Source organism: Hippocampus zosterae, chromosome 8 (assembly GCF_025434085.1).
Source record: "Hippocampus zosterae strain Florida chromosome 8, ASM2543408v3, whole genome shotgun sequence".
NCBI classification, from domain to species: domain Eukaryota; kingdom Metazoa; phylum Chordata; class Actinopteri; order Syngnathiformes; family Syngnathidae; genus Hippocampus; species Hippocampus zosterae.
Window position 1 is genome coordinate 6,876,438 of NC_067458.1, and position 18,742 is coordinate 6,895,179.

At 42.7% G+C, this 18,742-nt stretch overlaps 2 protein-coding genes across 2 annotated transcripts in view; both read left to right on the plus strand.

The window, feature by feature from the left end:
• alg6 (ALG6 alpha-1,3-glucosyltransferase) overlaps window positions 1-2,558 on the plus strand; it is a 273,870-nt gene extending 271,312 nt beyond the window's left edge. The window contains exon 15 of the mRNA XM_052073440.1: window positions 2,542-2,558. The gene's annotated coding sequence lies outside the window, so the exon portion shown is untranslated. The remainder of the gene's footprint in view (window positions 1-2,541) is intronic.
• A 1,781-nt stretch (window positions 2,559-4,339) lies between these two features.
• The window catches only part of cachd1 (cache domain containing 1), an 87,322-nt gene continuing 72,919 nt past the window's right edge, over window positions 4,340-18,742 (plus strand). Inside the window, exon 1 of the mRNA XM_052073316.1 lies at window positions 4,340-4,906. Coding sequence (XP_051929276.1) covers window positions 4,658-4,906 — 249 coding nt within the window. The 5' untranslated portion in view covers window positions 4,340-4,657. The remainder of the gene's footprint in view (window positions 4,907-18,742) is intronic.

An 18,742-nucleotide genomic window follows, 5' to 3' on the forward strand; every position in this document is an offset into this window, starting at 1 on the left:
CACCTTCAGACACGTCCACGACCAAGTTATGCACGCAGAAAAACCCCTGCTGACGAGTTAGAAGAGATATTTCGACTGTGGACGTCCATATCGTTAATCAAACAACAAAACAACAACTTTAATCAACTTCAGTCAAACATCTCAAATCACGAGAAAAATTTCGTTACTTTTGTCTGGAAACAGGAGTCCGTAATTTTGCGGTTGACTTCCCTCTCAATGTGCTGGATAAGAGGGAAGTCCTGGAAACCGCGGGCGTACCTTCTGAGAATCCGGCAATGCATCGTATCGTCTGAGTATGTCCTTCTTATCCGCAGGTGATAGCCCTCGTCTCTTGAATGAAGTTGAAGCCATTGTGACGTGCGTGTGTCTATGTGTGGAGTGACGCGTGCTACCTGTTACTGTATACGGCTAGAACTACCGCGTTTTCTCGCGATAGTGGTACAGTATCGCGATAGCTACACTTCGTCTCTCTCTCGTGTCTTGAATGAAGTTGAAGCCATTGTGACGTGCGTGTGTCTATGTGTGGAGTGACGCGTGCTACCTGTTACTGTATACGGCTAGAACTACCATGTTTTCTCGCGATAGTGGTACAGTATCGCGATAGCTACACTTCGAAAACCACTAGTTTACAATGTTCATTGCTTACGGCCTGTTCTATTAAGCGGAGATCTGTTCTACTAAGCGGAGTATCTTTATAGGAAATTGCATTAGGCAAATCCGTTCCAGAGCCTTTTGCTCTATTAAGCGGATTACTCTATTAACCGGTGTTCTATTAAGCGGAGTGCACTGTATTTCGATCATCATTGGGGTCTTTGAGCCGTGCTTTGTCTGCCCCCTCACCTAGAACCTGTTTGCCATGGGTGACCCTGCCAGGGGCATAAAGACCCAGACAACTTAGCTTCTAGGATCATTGGGACACACAAACCCCTCCACCACGGTAAGGTGACGGACGACTCACGGAGGGGTATATATATATATATATACACACACACGCACACACACACACACAACATCGGACATCCCAGTCCAGAAATGTGCAGTGCAGGGAACAGCAAGGATACTGTGCAGAACCCTCCAGCTTCCTAGCCTCTGGAAGAGGACCCGAGCTGAATGAGGGATGGACACCACCCGAGGGGTGAGATGAGGATAAAAAAAAAAATATATATATATATATATATAGTATCCATATCCTTCAGTCGGCGAATACTTTAAAGCCACCTGTGAAACCACAAAGTCTGTTTTTTATGGCTATGAAAAGTGCTCACATCATCTCACCCCGGAGCTCAATAAATACAGTTATGTTCTTATTTCTTGCATTTTGGACTCATCAGCCCTACTTTTTCTTTCTCTGCTCCCCTTTATCTTTCCAAACCAGGTGGCTTTGGAAGTGTATGCTCTAATTAAAATAATGCAAATGGATTAATCCCGTGACAGCAATCACTGTGTCTTTCTTGATGACGGTTCACGTTCTATGTAATGAAATTAAATACTTTGTTTGGATGTTGGCAGCAGAGAGTGCGAGAGAGAGCATGAGAGAGCGCATGACAGATAAAGAGAGAGAGAAAGGGACACATGCTCTGGGAAAAAAAATTGTGTATTTTCATTTTCGTTGCGGGTAAAATCTAGTGACTATGTTTGGGAATTTGCACCTTGCTGGGCGTTCCAGCAGACCAAGGACATTTTCCATTACGTGCAACAGCGCACCACACAATTTGGTTGTCCCCTCAGTCAGAATTCCCTCCTCCCACCAGAATCATTGATGACCATCCCGTCTTTGAAGTCTGCCACCTGGTGGATGTGAGGCGTAGGTGTCGGGGCATGTAGTACCTGGTCGATTGGTTGATTGGGTACGGTCCGGAGTCTCGTTCATGGGTGCCCCGATCTTTTATTTTGGACCCAGATTTGATCTCTGACTTACATCGGGTGCACCTGAAGAGGCCTGGGTGGGGCGGGGGGGGGGGGGGGGGGCGCCGGGAAGCTCCCGTTGAGGAGGGGGTGGGGGTGTACTCTTAGAATCCTTTATTTGTCCATGGTGTCGCCCCTCCCTTTTGTTTTTGTTACCTTTTTCAGTGTGGGGCTGGACGCCTTCCTAATCAGTGTACCTGTCTCCCCTACACACCTGTTAGTCTTCATCTCATTCAGCCAGCCATTCGCAGCATATAAACCAGCCTGAACAGCCACCCGTTGCCAGTTCGTCTGTGATTGTTCCTGCCGTAGTTGTTTCTGGCAAGCTGTGACGCTCCTGCGTTCCTGTACTCCTTGAATTGGTCATTTTGACTACCCTTCTGTACCTGCCACCTCGACCTGTCCCACTTCCTGGAATTAAAACCCTCCTGAGTTTATTGTGTCTGCGTTTGGGTCCTGTCTTCATCCCTCACGAAGCTTAACTGTACGAACTGGCCACGGAATGGACACGGTGGATTGAAATGACATCACGGTGCCTAATGTTTATTCATTCATTCATTCATCTTCCGTACCGCTTGATCCTCACTAGGGTCGCGGGTGGTGCTGGAGCCTATCCCAGCTGTCTCCGGGCAGTAGGCGGGGGACACCCTGAATTGGTTGCCAGCCAATCGCAGGGCACACAGAAACGAACAACCATTCGCACTCACACTCACACCTAGGGACAATTTAGAGTGTTCAGTCAGCCTGTCATGCATATCTTTGGAATGTGGGAGGAAACCGGAGCGCCTAATGTTTACTCACTGTGATTTCATTTTCAGGCAACAGTAAGTGAAAGTGGCCACCCCATGAGGTGGATGAAAATGGATGGATTTTGCTACCTAATTCATCTTCAACAAATGCACTATGAATGAGAATGCCATGTTTAGACTAGTGGGGGCGCATAGAACATATCATCGTAAATACATATTTGACTTGACTTCCCCTTAAGTGTTTCAATCATCCATCCATTTTCCGAACCACTTGATCCTCACTAGGGTCGCGGGGGATGCTGGAGCCTATCCCAGATGTCTTCGGGCAGTAGGCGGGGGACATCCTGAAGCGGTTGTCAGTCAATCGCAGAGCACACAGAGACAAACAACCATCCACGCTCACTTTCACACATAGGGACAATTTTAGAGTGTTCAATCAGCCTGCCACGCATGTTTTTGGAATGTGGGAGGAAACCGGAGTACCCGGAGAAACCCACGCAGGCCCGGGGAGAACATGCAAACTCCACACAGGGAGGCCGGAGCTGTAATTGAACCTCTGCACTGTGAAGTCGACGTGCTAACCACTGGACTACCGGGCCGCCCGCGTTTCAATCACTTTGTTAATTTTTACTGTTGTCTTTTTTTCTGAGTTTCCAGTTTAAAACACACACACACACACACGCACACGCAGATACACTTTTGGTCATCTTCATTCAATCTGTATTATATGACAGTAGAATATTAAGAACGTGATCTTTGAAAAACCATCTCTCGCTGGCCTCAATTTTATTCCATCCATCCATCCATCCATCCTTATCGTGAATAGGATCAAAGGGAGTTGCTGGAGCCTCTACCAACTGCCTTCGGGCAGTAGACAGACTACACTGTGAACTGGTTGCCAGTCAGTCGCAGAGGACATATAGAGAGAAACGACCATTCACACTCATATCCACACCACCACTGAGAGGGAACCAATCCCACGCTGCCCGCATACAAGGAAGGGGAGAGCACCACTACACTACCAGAAACCATATTCATCTAATTCAATTTTAATATTTTAAAATGTGTCAGGTAGTGGACATTACAAACAAAAGAAAACAAGAATGGCCTTTCTGAGGTTGCAAGATAGCTCAAGAGAGTTGTGAGACGCAAAGCAACAGTTCTACCCACTGGTACAGTCAATGTATCACTCTCATAGGCTATTCACGGTGGGACGCGTTTTAAAAGAATAATTAAATTATAATTGGAGGAAAAAGATGGGACGTGTTTTTTTAACCGCAAAATACTCATTTTTGTGAGTGTGAGTACTTGTGACATCATGACAACAATGCTACATTAATATATATACTATGTGTAAAAATGTATCATAAAAGCGACATTTAGGATGTACCTCACTCAGCTGCAATGTTAAAAAATTTTAATGTTTACTTGTGGTTTAATTTCTTTGGCACATTTAGAACAATATTTATCAATGTAGGCATATATTGAATCGCTGCGTGACGCGACCGATTAAATATTTGTCATAGTTTTTTTTTTTTTAAACACGCGGACAAAACAAAGTTGTAACGGTGTACAAGTACATTTGTGCTGACGAAAAATTTCCCAGCTGTTCATGAAGGCGTCATTACACGTCGATCCATTGATCTCTGCTCCGGACGTCTGTAGGACTCCCGAGTTTCCACGCCCCCTACTTTCACCCCTATTGTGGAGAAGCTGGGGCTCACACACGCACACGCACACACACACGCTGCCAGCCCTTCTGGAGTTCGAGTTGGGAGGTCAAGCTTTTTTGAAGAAATACTTCCCTTCTACTCATGGATATATTTTATTCTCTTCAGGGAATTCGAAGAAGGGCAATGGTTTGCGTCGCCAGGCATTTCGGAGTGTCATCCGTGAGGGAAAGGCCACACTTACTCCACAGCACAAAGTTGTGAAAAAAAGTAGTTCTCCTCTTCTCCTCGCTCACACTCGGTGCTTGTCCGCTTTGAGGAGCCCCGACCATCATGGCGAGGCGGACCAGGCACAGCACTTGGGCTTTGACGCCGAAACGACGCGCTCCTTTGCGGGCTGCGCTGCTCCGTCTTCGCGGGAGCTTGTCGGCTCGTTTGTGGAGCTTCGCTTTTATGTGCTCGACTCTTTCTTGGGGATATTGTCGAGCCGACACGGAGTTTTCTATTTTGGAAGAAACACAAGTTCTCTCCGAACAGATAAAGAAGCTGTCCACTCAAGAGCTCGGAGTCTTTACTATGCAGGTAAATTGAATGTTGTTGTCGTTTGGCTTTCATGAAAACCTGTGGGGACTACTGTACTTGTGCCACTTTGTAGTGGGCGGAGCAGCCCCAAACCTGGCATAACAAGGTTAATAAACAAAAACAAAGAGGGGACACGTTTTGTCTCTAAACTACTGTTATTTTAGCGATGCGACGTGGCGACAGAAACGTAAGGAAGGTTGCTCCTAAACAGCAAGCTCAACGTGAGCTTTGAAGTTTGTCGGACGTGTTTATGTTGACCACAGTGGAGCCCCTCTTCGAACTCACAAGTCCCTAAAAGTATATCTGCGTTACACATTAGCTCCTACATGCCAGCATTTGCTAGAAGAATCCGATTCCTGAGCGGTGTTGACGATGTAATTTATCATGATGATATGACCAAAAGACCCTGTCGATTTAGGTGTCAGCGGTGTGTGTGTTTGATGGGGGCGACTCCGTTAGTTTGCTATTTTATTTTATAAAGCATAATTTAAACAAAACATACGCATGCTGTATGTGAGTGAATTTGTTTGATCAATCATCAACTAAAAGATGTCATCCAACACAGTTTATAGTCACTACATTTACAAGTCTATTAAATGATTGCATGCTGTTTTACATTTGCCCGTACATCCAATCCAAATATGCGAGATCCTATACAATTATAATAAAAACTTGTCACTGCAACATTGCTTTACAAAACAGTAAAACACAATCACAACTGCACGCTAATGCTAATTTACTGTTTTTGTTTTTAATTTGTCAATACACAGTACTCTGAGTCAGTCATATGAGATCCCTAATGTCCCTAATGTGTCCCTAATCAAATGTCCGCGGAGTAGATGTGGTCCTGTCTGAAATGTAGGGCTGCCCATCCCATTTATGTTAATTCAATCTGCAGCGCTGTTTGCTGTCTCCAAAATAACCCCCCCCCCCAAAAAAAATTGGCAAATTAAAAATTACATTCAGTGCCAACTGCAATATTATCTGCTGTTTGGGTGGCTGTGCTGCCAATGCATACAGTAATTGGGCATATTGGTTTATTTCTGAGTAGTGGATGATACTGATTGATGAAAGGTAATTGATTTGACATTTTTGATACTCAAGCATCCCGGATTTCACACGTGAACTGAGATTTTAAATATAGAAACATTTGAAAACCACACATACATTTATATATTTATATGCAATATGTGCTTTTTAAAAATCTGTAAAAACGTTTCGGTTCAAGCTGATATAATAATTGATGACTCAGTGCACAATCAAAAGGTGAGACTGCTTTGAAGATGGATTCATTGATTTTAAATAGAAAACGAATCAGTAATTAATGCAGTTTTCCTCGGCTTTGGTGAATTGTGCTGTTTGAAGAGGTCATCCTGAGCTTTGCGGAGGAGCGGAGATGCTTTCATGTTGATTTCCACCCTGCAGGACGAAAAGCTTGTTTTTCCCCTAATGAGATGCCCTGCATTTCCAATGACTTCCTGACTATTAATTTGCAAAAGCATTGATTAATTATTGTCTCAAAATCTGTGGCGTAAAGTACCAACATCACCTTACCATATGCATGTAAGCAGAGCTTCATTGGGTCGCCAAATGGCAGGAGGTGCGTAGCGTTGGGGTGGAGGAGGTCGTGAGGCAGGAAGGCCGAGGGAGGTCGCGGGAGGAGGGGCGGGGGAGTACTTCAGAGGCAGAAGAGCTCACAGGCCCTGAACACAGAGGCGAGGCAGTGGGGGAGCCCAGGCCCCAAATGGTGTTTCATCTTCTCAGCTGCCACACTGAGATCCCTTTATCCTGCCTATGGGAGTCAGCTTTTAAGGCTTCCTCTGATCCTCGTGACTCTTCCTTTGTCACCCCTCCTCGCACTCACCTGAGCTCTGCCTGGGCCATCGCTGCTTCATTTGCCTCTTTTATTACCCTGTTTATAATGCAGTCTGTATGCACCATGCTGACATCCTTTCCTGTGTTCCTACTTTTGGATCTTTCCTATTTGATCAGAAACCGGCAAAAGTAGGACCAAGTACATAATGATGAGTACCTGAAACGCAACTTTAACTCCATCTCCTTAAGTTCTTGAGCAAGACACTCAATGCTGATCTATGTCTTTGTGTGTCGTTTACGCTTGAGCTGAATTGATCAGAACAGCAGCAACATTTGTTCTTAAACTGTGAAATATACTTGTTATGTACTCTGTGTGTTGCTGGAGTGAGCTAATGGTTACATTTCCTGTCCTCCTGGTGTTATTTGGGAAATTAGCTGAATTGATTTTGTTTCGTCATGATGTTGCTCGTGATGGGGTTTTTTGTCATATATTTTTTTTCCATCCATCCACCCATCCATCCATCCATCCATCCATCCATTTTCTACTGCTATATATATATTTTTCATTTTTTATTTAATGAGTATTTCCCTCTTTTTCTTTTGGCTGAGATAAGAGTACAGCCTTCCAGAATGGTCCTGAAAGCTTTGTTATCGAGGCTCGAGCATCTCTCTTTAAAATGTAATGCAACCCCTCACTACCCCACCCTTCATTCTCCAGCAAATACGAAACTGAGAATTACCTAGCCAATGCGTCTGAGTCACCTTATTCAGTTTGGCACTCACTTGCGTAATAATAGCAGGATGTCAGGGTATTTGGCTGATAGTCAACATAATTAAGTCAACTCGCTCTGGGGGGGGACTCAGCTTTATGCTATAAAAGTCATTAAGTTGCCCGCAGCTTTACTTTATTATTATATTGTTATACTTTGTGTGCCTGGTGTGGTTTACATGAAATGTTCTTTTTTTCCTCACCTATCTACTGACCTGCCCAACTACCTTGAACTGCAATGGAAGGGCTCTGTGAAATAGTACTCAATAGTACATCTTTTTTGCCATTGCAAAAGTTGCTTCTGGTTCGAGTTCTGTTGAGTTGTCTTCGGTGGAAAAATGGTGTTACATTGGAACGGTGCTATTTGTTTGGTACTGTGACCGGGCCGACCTGCGAATAGCAAATGTCAGCGTATAATTGACGCCAGTTAAAATGTAGGCAGACTCATCACCATCTAGGATAAGCCCGATTAGGGTCGTGTCGTCCGGAAACTTGATCAGTTTTATGTAGTGATGGTTTAGTGTGGAGCAGTTGTGGGATAGGAAAAAAAGCCACGGAGAAAGTACACAGCCCAGGGGGGTCTCAGTGCTGATGGTCTTTGTGTCCAAGACAGTCTTCCCCAGCCGGACATGTTGTATGTTGTCCGTCAGGAATCTGTGATCCACCTACAGATGGAGTTGGGCACCCTGAGCTGGGACAGTTTGTCCTAGAGTAGAGCTCGGAGGATGATGTTAAAGCCAGAGCTGAACTCCACAACATGATCCTGGTGTCATTTCTAGGGAGTCTAGGTGTTGCAGTATGAGTTGGAGGGCCTGGTTGACTGTATCATCTTCGGATCAGTTTGGTCCATAGGTGATCTGCTGCAGGTCCAGGAGGGGATTTTTGATTCACTAAATTGGGTGAGGACGAGGCGCTAAAAGGACTTCATGACTACAGATCGTCACAGATATGTTGTCGTTAAGTCCTGTAATGTGTGGCTTCTTGCGAGCAAAGGACATTATTGGTGGACTTAAAGCAGGCTGGCACATGGCTTGATTTCAGGGAGGTGTTGAAGCTCATCCACACAGTGTCTTAGGGTTCTTTTCCGCTCAACCATTTTGTAAGGTTTACTTTGTTAGAGTTAAGTGTGCATGCCACATTACCATAGAACAACATTTTCCCTTTGTTATTGCTGTGTTGTGAATCCAGAGTACATGAGCCATTTCAGGTTTTGCAGAACTCTACATCTGTTCTTTTAGAAAGTGTCCTTTTAAATGGTCTCACAAGGAAGATCTTAAACAAACACACACACACACACATACACACACACGCACACACACACACACATACACACAGCTGTCATATTTGAAAAAATTAATGCTCCCAAAACATTGTATGTGGGTGGGCGACTCATCCCAAGACATGTTGTTTTGTGAGGTGTGAGTTAATGTGATGACGTCACGGGCAACCTAGATTTTTGATGTCACCAAAAATACAAATGGCTCTGCCAGTTGTATTTCATTTGCTTCTTGTGCACAATTTATATCACTTCATTAAAAGTTTCAGCAGCTGGCATCCCAAAAATCCAGAAGCTTTTTACCCCTATTACTTCTGAACACAATTTCGGAGAGGACTCAGTGCCGTTAAGTAAATTTTATTACATTTTATGTTTTGCTGTCGACTGATAAGAATCCGATTGCAAGTTCTTCTACTTGATCGTATACTGCATCAAAGGTTGCGAGAGGTAATCATAATCTAACGTGCACTACTCTCACCTCTGATCCAATTATTTTTCACTGGGGAGCTTAGCGCAAGAAAATACAGTGATGACATAACAATGTTCATTTAACCCATTCAGAATGTTGATATTCTTTTAGACCAGTCGGTATCCCTGTTTTAAAAAGCGCCAAATTGCCTCCCAAGAGTATCACTTAATCTTGACTACCTTTTGAATGTACCTGCAGCCTTTTTGCTTTGGCTACCTTTGTGCTGGAGGCCTGCGGGAAGAAAGATATAGTGAGAAAAATATTTTGTGAAATGTCTCTCCCAGCTCCAAGCTTCCAGACAACAGGACTCGTTTTCATTTCAATCAAGCTCCTTTAATTCTTTTGCCAGCCTTGTGCATTCCCTCTTGGCTTCTGCCGGACTGTGGTCAGACCAGACCGGGTTCTTTCCCCATTTGCACCAGGTGTGGGGTTTTCAATCCTTCTGTACAATTGTGGACAAATCATTTATCTGACTGTTTTCTGATGTTTTTCCCACATTTCTCAGTTGAAGATAGCCACTCTCTTTGGCCTTGACGAGCTTGATGTTTTTTTTTTTTTTTGCAGACTTGTCCGCATTTGACTTTCAGGTGCTGCTTTGCCTGTTTTACATCTCTCCACCATCTGTTTTCAAATGCCAAACTGCTGTTAAGAATCAACTATGAACATTTCCATGGTCGCTATCTTTGACCAAGATTCTTCTACTTGGTCAAAATAAGATTCTCTTTCTAGAAAACATTAGGTCCTTATCTGTTTTACCGTAAAAGTCAGGATGCCGCTTACGTTTGTGCATACTTTCACCCCCATGTCTGTGTACTGCAACGATTGGAGACTTTTCATATTCTACCTGCACGTCAGTTTACAAATGAAAAGAAGTAAATCGCTTTTTTGATGAGTCACCCTTTTTATGTCACATTATTGTTCTCCCATTCGACATCGATATGCACACTGTGCATTGTCTTTCTCCATATGTCCACGCTCTCATTTACACACAAACAAAACAATAATAAATGCCCAGTAGGACTGGCAGAAAAGGCTTTATTGTTGATCGAGGCTTTATTTTCCCTGCTTCCTGCCAGTGTCGTTGAGCCCCGCAGGGACTGACTTGGAAATGTGACCAAAGGGAGCCACACACACACACACCCATAGCAAGTTAGCCCTTCGCTACCTTCAGTGCGCGCAGCTTGAAATGAACTATCCTTGACATAGTGACAGAAGGTAAATTGTGTGTGTGTGTTTGCGTGTGTGTTTGTGTGAGTTTGCGTGCGTGCGTGCGCGCACGTGTGTGTACGTGTGGGGGGGAGTCTATTGAGTCAAAGGGGCAGCAAGTAAAATATCCCATTGGGAGTGCAAGGACTGAAGAGGGACTGGTTCACTCCCTGAGACATTAAGCTTTTTAAGGACCCCCATCCCCCGCAGTATATACACACTCACACACACACTACCACTGAAGAGGCTTTGCATTCTCAATGAGGCGAGTGTTGGAGCTTCTGTTGTGAAGCACATCAGACTGTTTTCATACCATTGTTCCTTTTTTCCTGAATGTGTATATGTGCAAAACTAGGGCTGTGGTAAGTGCCAAGCCCCAACATAACAGTTTTGGGTTGTTGTTTTTGTAAGCATTTTTGCTTCTTACCAAGGGCAGATGTGGTGTTGACCTGTCCCTTGAACAGGGTTGGTGCCAGGTCACGAAACCCCTGAGTTAATGTGGCTAAACAGAAGACAAACCTCCTAGCCACACTTCTATTTAGATGTAGATATTGTTGTGTTGCCGTTGTCTTGTTATGTGCGCTGCGCATAAGTGCAAATAGCAGACACATTGTAGCCCAAATAACACAAAACACATTAAAGCTTCAGGGGAGACGATTTTGTAGGCAGAGCTTGATAGCACTTTGTAGTGGTAGAACTGGGACAAGTTATCATCGGTAAGGAAGCTGGCTCCTTGGTTGTCGGTTTGCATGCGTTGCAGCCTCGTCTCAAAAGTCGGGATAACTGAGAGGATGAAAGAAAGTTTTACGACAAATCTCAGAAGTTTAGTACTAAATTGTTACCAATTGTTACTTTCAACACTTGTTTTTAAGATGTATTTCGAAAACAACAAAAGAGAAAATTTTCACGGGGTCTTTAATATTTATGAAATGTTAGTTTGTATTGGAGCATGATTTTTACTCAACATTTTTTTTCAGCACATGAATTAATAATGACCATTTTTTGTTATTGTATTGAAGATCAGTGTTAATGTTTCAATTCTGCAAAATACTGCAACGGCTCAAGGTGCGTTTTATTGGGAAAAGCTCATTTTTAAGACAACATACTGTATTTTGGTGACTGTCACAATGTTGGTACAGTACTTTTAAAATGAGATATTTTTTAGATGGTACTTGCTGTAAAAGGAATGACTGACGAAGATGAATAAATGATATATTTTTAATTATGTTCCTATTATTACAGACATACCCTGATAGTACAAAATAATAGTTTATAATTACCTGTATACAGATACAGGTAATTATAAACTATTATTTGCAACATGCAATTTTATTATATACAGATTATAATGATGCTGACATTAAGTCATGATTACTGCATCATTACACATCTACTACCACAACGACGTCAATCACTGTGCATTGTTGGATTACGCTGTGTACATTCAAGCTGTGATCATATGGGGGAAATGAATGAAAATAACAAATGAAATCAAATTAAACTGCATGGAGAACACACATACCTGTGGTCTGCAGTATTTTTGTTTTGAAAAATAGTCCCTCAATGACCCTAGCCAGCTTTCCTCTAGTTGAAAGCAGTTTGAGTCTCCTTCTTTTTCACATGCATGTACACACACACATACACGTGCGCATGCACACATACACACACGCATTGTTGTCCTCAAAGTGTCGAAGCTTGGGTAATTTACACTAAAAAGTAAGATTTGATAGGAAGACTCGTCTCCCGTTTAAATTGGCTGTTTAACTGTGTCTTTGTCACTCATCCTGCTTTTTTGGAGGGGTTTTTTTGGTCACATGAGTGTGGGAGTAGGATTCAAAGTTGAATGGACTCCAGGTTGCTGACTTCTGACTTCAATTAACTCATTAGCCAAAGGCTTAACATACTTTTTCCACCCTGCACTGTGAATGTTTACATGGTGTTAAAAAAATAAAAACACAACATCTAATTGTTTGTCTGGTATGAGGTCAAGCAAGACTGTGTTTGTCTAATGTTGTGACGTAGATCAGTGTTTTTCAAACTTTTTTGAGCCAAGGCACATTTCTTTCATTGTTAAAATCTCGCGGCACATGACTAGCTAAAAATGTGTGTGGGGGGGAGGTTTATTTGGCACCTGTGTGTCCACGTGTGTGGACATGACGTCTTTGGCTTTGAAGACTATAAGGTTAAATTTTGGACTATAAGGGCCTGGCGTCCACTTACAAGGACGTTTCATCAAGTAAAAAAATAATTTGTTTTCTTTGTCAAATAATATGACAATTTAATTGAGGTTCTAATTTAGGGAAGCACGGTGAAATGACTTCTACTGTTGCTATTCTAGATATTGCTATGCAAAGCATTTCACAATTTTAACTCATTCGCTGAATGTACGTGGACAGTACAGTCATGCAAGAGTACGGGGTCCATGGTTAATGAACGTTTTATATTGTTACTATCATCGTTTTTAACATTGAAGAATGACGTTATTACAGTTTGATTTGGAATCAACTGAACACAAAAAAAACGTATTTTCTCATCTTTCCACCGTCGTCCTGCATTCATGCGTCACTAATTCGCTTGTCTGTCGCAATTGGCTAGCTGTTGCTGCTCCCTAGTGGTATGGGAGGGTACTACATGATTACTTTCTGGGCTATAGACTGCACTGGCATACAAATTGGATATTTTCCCGCGGCACACCTGACAATGCCTTGCGGCACAGGAGTTGAAAAACACTGACGTAGATGATCAGAGCACATTGTATGACCAATTTATGCAGAAATTCACGTAATTCCATTCCACATAATTTTTCTTGCAACTGTATAAGCATGTTTTTTTTAAAACTTTATTTGGTGAGCAGTGTTATGTTACTACTGGACCAAATCACATGTGTAACGGGCCATGAAGAAAAGTGCGGAACTATTTGCATATGCACTATTGTGCTCTTGTTGTCATGGGTTTTGATGCAGATTTTGCTTGGGCAATTTTGATGGACAAATTAGCCCTTCGCCAGAATGGCGAATTAGGGAAATATTCACCACTCCCCATTTAAATTCGTTATTGGAGATGTGGCGAACAGGGAGGGCGAACCTTCCTGTAGCATTGTCCTTGTGGTGATCACAGAAGCGCAAATCTATAGTTTTTATTGTGGAGAAGTTTCTGTTTTTATGGTCATAACCAAGGCTTGCAATGTTCTTATGTATTTGATCGTGCACTTACATCATGAATTGCACAGGAATTATTGCTAGCGTTTCCCGAAATCACACAATTGAGAAGGTCAAGTAGGTCTTGACTTTCTTCTGCCCCTGCAGTGTCTCCCTTATTTGTGATACGTAATTCATTCCTTATGTTTAAGCTCCTAACCCACTGAGCGGGGAACAATTGTGAGAGTTTTTGAAGGCAGTCAAAGTTGCGTTCACGTCAGAGTTCGTTCAAGGTGCCAAATGTATGTCAGACGCTGTACATATCTTGTTGCAAGGGAATTTTGAACAAGTTGAAAATGTCCTTGCGACAAGAAGAAAATACAACAAATGTTGGAGACATCTGAGTAACTGATGATGGGATTACTTGATTGAAGTAAAAGATTGGCTAATAAAACTACACTGAATATTATTGGTTGCTGTGATGCTGTCTGAATAGTTTGAAAAAGACATAAATCTAAACATCATTAGAGTGTCTCTTCCTTGTCCCTTGCACCCGCACATGTTGTCGGTGTTTAGTGCTCACTACCCCCCACAGATACTGGAATGCTCATAGTTCTGAAGAACAGTGATCAAGCCGTTTCTTTTGTGACAGTTGGCTTCTTCATTTGGATGTCAAGTTGATTGGCTTGGAGAGGCAGACAGTTGGTGTTCCATTGTGAAAAGTCTTGTGAGAGTACGGTATATACTCTATGCATATAGTGGAAAGAGTCCCTTGACATAAATGGCAACATTTTAGTGTGATTTAATAGCATTAAACCAATTGGCCTCACAGTGTGTCTGTGTCTATTTCTGCTCTTTGAGCATGTTGCTGAGGCAAACTACCCTTGCTTGTAATAGAACTGTTGATGTTGATTGTTCACCCCAATGTCCATGCTTCCTGCTGCAATGTGTTTTGTATACATGTATATGTTTTAAATATGTTTTAAAGGGATACTTTGTTCATTTAGCTTTTTTCAAGAGTCACAAGTTAATATTTTGTCCATAATAAATTTGATAACTTCATTATTTTTCATGTACAATTAACACCTTTAAGGACATTTTGCCACTTTGACGGAAAATGACATCACACATGCTCGGGGCTCAGACTTCATTTTAGGGGTTCAATTTGCCGTTTTCAGAGCATGTTTTTCTGGGTTAACAGAAAACACCAGAAGTTATGTTGCCCTATTATGACAACATAATAGGGCGGCCCATTGTCGGGCTGCAGTTGTGGAATATTTCAGTTTCAGAAATAGAATCAGATTTATTGGCCAAGTATGCAAGAAACACAAGGAATTTAATTCCCGGTTACAGCCTGTTCAGAAGAACATCAACAAGACAGCAATAACCAACATGGGGGAGACGGAACGAGAAGACTGGTGGGTCATTGTTAAGCGCCCTGATATCTTAGATGCGAAAGGAAAACAGTCGGGAAGAGGAGGGGAAAAAACCGATCGACTCCAACCATTCTCCTTAAATGGGGGGATGGTTTGAGCCAGAGAAAAAAATGTCAGCACATGTAGTGTACATTCAAAAATACAGTCCTGTACAATAGTTCTCGAGTCTTAACGTGTAATGCAAGGGTCGGGGAGGGAGGGATGAAAGGTGGGGGAGGGTCACAATCTGTGAAACAAGCTGCACACAGTAAATGCGCTCAAGTCTCTTCAGTCGTGACAGGGGACGGAGCAGCGTGAATAGGAATCCAGCGAGGATTTAGACATTGCACCTGCAGTTTATCAGTCACAGGCTCGGGGAGGAGTTATGGAGAAGAGGAGATAGGAATACTTGTGTCTGTGTGTTTTTTCCATCCGGGGGAAAGCACAGATAATTGTTTTGGGAACGGCCGGTCGGTCTACAATTTAAGACAGACGTTTTTTTTTTTTTTTTATGGCGCACTTGAGAACAAAAAAACCCAAACCCTTTTTTTATATAATCAACAGCTTTTATTTGTTAAATCCACACAGTGCATAACTGCAAACTGGATTTCATTGTGTAGAAACATAAAATGTGGCAATTTCAAACAAATATCAATTTAAATGTAAACTTAGCATTTCTTGTATCAAAAACGTAAGGCACGAAATACAAAATGGCAGATAGCATTTGAGCATGCAACATAATATTGTAGGTTCATGGCTGTGCGTTTATGAGGTTAAACCAGCAGAATAAGGAGCAGTACACATTGTGGAAGTGCGGAAGGCCCTCAAATGAAGACACCTGGAGAGAAAACAGTTGAAATGTTACATTTCAGTTAAATGGTTTAGATCAGGGGTGCCCATTACGTCAATCGCGAGCGACCGGTAGATCGCAGACTGCTCCCAAGTCGATCGCGAGGAGTGGAGAGCAAAAAAAAAACCTAATAACCATTTGTGCGTTTTTGTGCATGGTAGTAATGTATTTTTTGTGTTAATGTACACCACACCCTAACAATTCTATCAGTTTCATTTTCACAAAAAGTATGAAAAAATAAAATAAAGCAGGTAAATCCTTAACCTACGGTGGCGCGTGACCTGCATCACCCGAAGTTGTTAGCACTCAGCAGTGATCAGAGCTGTTGCACTATGTCTTTTATCGTTATCACTATTCTCATTCAGAGTTTGTTTTGTGTACAATTTACCAATGGTCCGGGAAAAAAATAGGAATCTGGAGGGCCGAGAGAGGCATTTTAAAATTGTAAGCTTGAGCTACAATAGTTAATAGGCTGCCAAAATGTGTCGCATGCCTCCGCGTCACGCTGTTCCTCATCATGGTGTGCGTGCGCGGTAACATGTCGATCGCCGTGAGGTTGGTTGATCGAAAAGTGGATCTTCGGTCAAAAAAAGTTTGGACACCCTTGCTGTAGTTTCATCATGGCGTGTGTGTATGTGCGTGTTCGTGCGCGGTAAGTGGTTGATCGCGGGAGGTTGGTTGATCGAAAAGTTGATCTTCTGTCCAAAAAGTTTGGGCGCCCCTGGTTTAAGATAAGATAAGATAAGATATCTTTTATTCGTCCCACACTGGGGAAATTTACAGCCTCCAGCAGCAAGAATGTATGTAGAAAGAAGAAAGAGAAAAAAAAACAACAAACATCTTTCAATTAAATGCTATATGAACACAAAATGGATAAATCGCAGTACTATTTACAATTTTCCTTCACATCATTTAATTATTATTATTTTGATTGTTATTTTTTATTCATCAGCCCGACAGCAGTCGGTAGGAACGAGCGTCGGTATCTCTCCTTCTTGCAGCGCGGGTGTAACAGTCTCTGGCTGAAGGAGCTACCAAGTGCTGTCAGGGCGGGCTGGAGGGGGTGGGAGGGACTGGCCATCATAGCTTTTAGCTTAGTTAGCATCCTTCTGTTGCCCACCTTCTCCAGAGTGTCAAGGGAGCAACCCAGGACAGAACTGGCCTTCCTGACCAGTCGCTCCAGTCTCTTTCTGTCCCGGGCTGAGATGCTGCCTGACCAGCAGACAATGCCATAATGGATGGCCGAGGCCACCACCGAGTTATAGAACGTCTTAAGGAGCAACCCCTGAACCCCAAAAGACCTCAGTTTCCTGAGTAGGAAGAGTCGGCTCTGTCCTTTCCTAATCAGGGTGTCCGTGTTTGTAGACCAGTCCAGTTTGTCGTTCAGAAGAACACCAAGGTACTTGTAGGAGGTCACCCTCTCTATGTCCATACCCTGGATGTTCATCGGTGCTGGTGAGGACTTTTTCCTCACCAACTCCTTAGTTTTCCTAGGGTTAATCTGGAGGAGATTCTGCTGGCACCAGTCCACAAAGTCCTTTGTCAGTCCCCGATCGTCCCCCCCGTTTAGATGATTCACTTGTAATAATATATAATAATAATCCCCAAGAAGAAGTTCAATGACTTTGTGTACCTCCGGTAATAGGATAATTTTCTCAAATTCACACCTTTTGATTGGTGAGAAACAAAATTAAATATCATTTGAGGACCAAGTGGTCAACTCACGCCCTTTACCCGGAGACTTGGGACATGTAGACCGACCTAAGTTCGTCACCTGTTTGCAGGCCCCAATGTCCAATCTATTCATCAGAACAGACATCTTACAGCGCAGATCGATGTAAATATCACATGATTTATCAAGATTGTGCTCATTCATGTTATTCAGCACTTTTATGAAAAACAAGTTAAAAATAGCTTGAAAAAAGTTCTCTCTACTCAGCCAAGGTTTAATGAGTCACCACCATTTGCAAGCACATCAATGAGTACGACGTCACTTTTCAACTACGTTAAGACAGAGCATGCGCAGCCACACATTACCTTCTTCTCGAGACACGCGCGCACACACACACACACACACACACACACACACACACACACACACACACACACACACACACACACACACACACACACACACACACTGAACGAGAGAGCACGCGCGCTGGTCCCAACAAGTTAGGGTCCACTCAGTTATACCGTAACATTTGGCAGCTTTGCGTTTTGTCAAATAAACTCGCAAACTCGGCCCACAGTTTTGCATTCCATTGGCGTCGTTTGAGGGACAACATACACAAATTCCGTCGGAAAAAACAATGCGGAGCCGCTTATTTCGAACCTTGGTTTTACCTGTTTAACTCATTTAATACCACCCCTTTTCACTGGAGCATCCCCCTCAATCCCTCACATTTTACTGAATTTCGACTGATTTGCAAGGCCCACAGAATTTTCTGTTCTATGGCTATATATACATACAACCTGTCAAAAGAAAGGTGAGACTCTCTTCTTTCAGCAGAAAAAAAGTTTGTTTCTATCTTTCTCCGTTCGTTGGCAATCAGCATTAGAAAACTGCAAAGTTTTATGGAAAAGGCCGATTTTCTGCAGAAATCCAGAGAAAATGAGCTCTTTGTAAAAGCATGCATTTCAAGTTTTACACAATTTTTTGCTTTTGTGACAGCTCAAATACCTCAATATTGTGTTCCTCCTACAAAAGATCATTACAAATAATGTTTTTTGTAGCAAAATAATTTATGTGCACACAACAAAACTATTGAACAAAAGTGCAGCTGTGGAGAAGATGGTTTTTTGCTTCCATCCAGTTTGTCACCACATCGATCCATCCCACCACATCCAGGTGCACGACCTATAAATTATGGAAACATAAAAAGTTGCAAAGATACAG